We start from the raw sequence: 2,890 nt of genomic DNA, 5'->3' as shown, positions 1-2,890 counted from the left end.
AGTGTTGCGTCCGCACCTCGCTCAGCCAGTGAGCGGGAACCGGTCTGTATGTGGGATCCGAACCCTCGGCAGGAGCGCCGCCACGCTCCCAAGCAGCGCACTGTAGCAGTGCGCCACCCGGCTGGCCCTAAGGCAGGTTCTTATAAACCCTCGGCGGGAGCGCCGCCACGCTCCCAAGCAGCGCACTGTAGCAGTGCGCCACCCGGCTGGCCCTAAGGCAGGTTCTTATGCAAACCCCTCAGGGTCAGAGGGCTGGCTTCCCTGGCTCCAGGGAGCTCTGCACAGAGCAAAGGGCTCAGTCAGTCAACAAATATTCACTAACTATCACTCACTCTGAACTATCTATGCTGGATGAAGAGAATTCTGAGACAGACCAGACGGAGCTCCACCTCCTCAACTCTAAGTCCAAGCACTCTGAGGCTGTTCCTGGAATGCAAGGGCATCCAGAACTCAGGAGAAAGTGATACCTGGGCGCTGAGGATGAGCAGACACGGACACGCAGGACCGAGGAGGGCAATGCAGGTGGAAGGTATGGCACCAGATACATAGGGACCAGCTGGGGCATCGGGCTGCTGTGAAAACAACACTCCTGGGAGATGTGGCTGGAGAGACCCAGGCTCTGGACCCCACACCCAGAGGAGGGGCGGGGGAGCAATGGGCTCTGTGCAGGGAAACATGGAGGGGCAGTGAGATGTTCTCTGCAGGGCAGTGTGCACGCAGATCGACAGGGCGGGGGCTGGTGTAAGTCAGAGTGGGCTGTACCTTACTGGGCTCATCTGGGAGAACAGTGTTGAGACGGTGGGTGTAGCAGGCAGCTGTGATAGGACTTAGCAGTGGCTGCTCATTGGAGACCAAGGACAAAGCCCAGGTGGACACATAGGTCTGGGCGCTGCAGGGAAGGGGGCCCAACACAGAGACCCAGACTGTGGGCCAAGCATGGGCTCACAGCAGGTAAGTATGGGGCATACGCTGCAGGTTGGGGCAAAGGCTAACCGTTAAGTCACATGAGCAAGGAGCAGCCTTCAGCCCTTACCCCAGCCTGCCGACCCCACAACACAGCACACTAAAAACAGCCTGCGTCCCCAAACTGGATCAAATCTAGGTGGGGCCCTTCAGGGCAGACCGACAGGCTCTCTTCTGGGCAGACCGACATGCCACAAATATCAATTCTCCAGAATCCCAGGAGGAATCCCAACAGTAGAATATGCAAGAAACACATGGAAATGCAACCAACCAACCAAGTTGCAGAAAAATATTCAACCTCATCAGTAACTAAAACAAATGCACCATCTTCTATACTGAAATTAGCAAGAGTTTTTTGTTTTGTTCTGTTTAATTAAAACACAATCCTAAGGCATCATAAAGTAAAACAGAGACACATACACTGCTAACAGGCATGTAACCCATGTCAAAACCCTAGTCCCTCACACACACATTCACCAAACACCTACTACGTACCAGGCTGCACGCTGGCTAGGTACTGCGGACATGGAAATAGATAAGGCACAGTTTCCTCCCTCAAGAACTTAGAACTGAAGGCTTACTGTTAGTCTTTTCCTAGGAACCTCTATTCTTGGAAACTGACTCAAAATATCATCCAGGCACAAGACACAAAAATATTCAATGCAACCTTCTGAACACAAAACATTACAGAGAAGAAAATCAAAATGCCCACCAGGGAAATGGAGACCTGAACCATGGTATAGGCTCTCAACAGAATATTAAAGGCCATAAAAATATGATACTTATAAAGAGTTTGCAACAGTAACGGCAAACAACCTACACTGTAATATGTGAACAATACAGAGGCCCAAAATCGTATGTGCACTAGGAGCTCAGCAGGCAGAAGCAAATTGCACAGGAAAACGAATTCCGAGAAAGATACGAAAGTGCTCAGGGTGTTGGGAAAATATAATGGTCCTTTTTCTTCGTTCTCCTTTTCTGCATTTTAGACATTTTTCTATGTGCATAATGGAAAAAGCAATAAACTTTCAATAGCAGCACAGACCACAAGTGGGACATAAAACAAGTGGTACCAAAGTAGGACCCAGACATACCTTTGACATTGCTCAATGACAGGGAGCGCTCCTGGTCCGCCAGCCCAGGCCCCAGCCGACCACTGCCACCACTGTCCTTTTGCCGGGCCACGGCCACTGCAATGCCCACTGGCGGGTGTCGCACTTCTGCCTCACCCTGGGCACCAGAACTCTCTCGCCCGAAGGCCTTGGCGCTCTCGGGCCTTTCTGGGTCCCGCTTCAGCTGTCGGGCTGCACCCGCTGCAGGGCCTGCAGGGTGCAGGAGGCGGGCCTGGGCACGAGGGGCACCCGCGGAGGTGGGGGCAGGCTCAGGTTTCATGGTTCCCAGGCCTCCGAAGGGGCTCTTCTTGCCACAGCCGCCAGGGCGCACAGCCACTGCCTCGCGGGTGAAGCTGCCGCTGTACTTGATGAGGCTCTGCATGGCCGAAGCTTCTCCAGGCCCATGGGCCGCGGGGTGCATGTCAGCACCAGGCCGGCCGCACGTGGCCACCGCGCGAGGCAGCGCGCCCCCTGGGTCCAGGTAGGCCTTCTTGGAGACGGCTGCAGCCTCTTCATCGGCCCGGCTGGCGTGGTGGTGCTGCGCTGCCAGCACGGCCATCTGCGTGGTGGCGAAGTTGCCCAGCTCAAAGGGCTTCCACTTGTGGTCAGGGCCAGCGGGTGGGGGTGGCCGCCCGGGCTCCAGGCCAAAGAGCTTGGCGGCCTGCTGGGTGCCGGCGGGGCCGCGTGGTGCGCGCTCGCAGGGCCGCGGCTCGGCCTCGGGCTTGAGCAGCTCCTTGGGCGGCAGGTAAGCCCGGGGGTCCGGGGAGGTGCGCGCGGCCCTGGCTGGCGGGGCGTCGGCGGGTGGCGGCCGCTTG

General features: G+C 56.5%; 1 protein-coding gene across 1 annotated transcript in view; it reads right to left on the bottom strand.

Moving 5' to 3' along the window:
• TNRC18 (trinucleotide repeat containing 18) overlaps positions 1 to 2,890 on the bottom strand; it is a 98,358-nt gene that overhangs the window by 68,513 nt on the left and 26,955 nt on the right. Inside the window, exon 6 of the mRNA XM_008574420.1 lies at positions 2,058 to 2,886. Coding sequence (XP_008572642.1) covers positions 2,058 to 2,886 — 829 coding nt within the window. The remainder of the gene's footprint in view (positions 1 to 2,057; positions 2,887 to 2,890) is intronic.

Source organism: Galeopterus variegatus, unplaced genomic scaffold (genome assembly GCF_000696425.1).
Source record: "Galeopterus variegatus unplaced genomic scaffold, G_variegatus-3.0.2 Scaffold1044, whole genome shotgun sequence".
Lineage (NCBI taxonomy): Eukaryota > Metazoa > Chordata > Mammalia > Dermoptera > Cynocephalidae > Galeopterus > Galeopterus variegatus.
The sequence above is the reverse complement of the archived record's forward strand: the minus strand, read 5'-3'. Positions and strand labels throughout refer to the sequence as shown.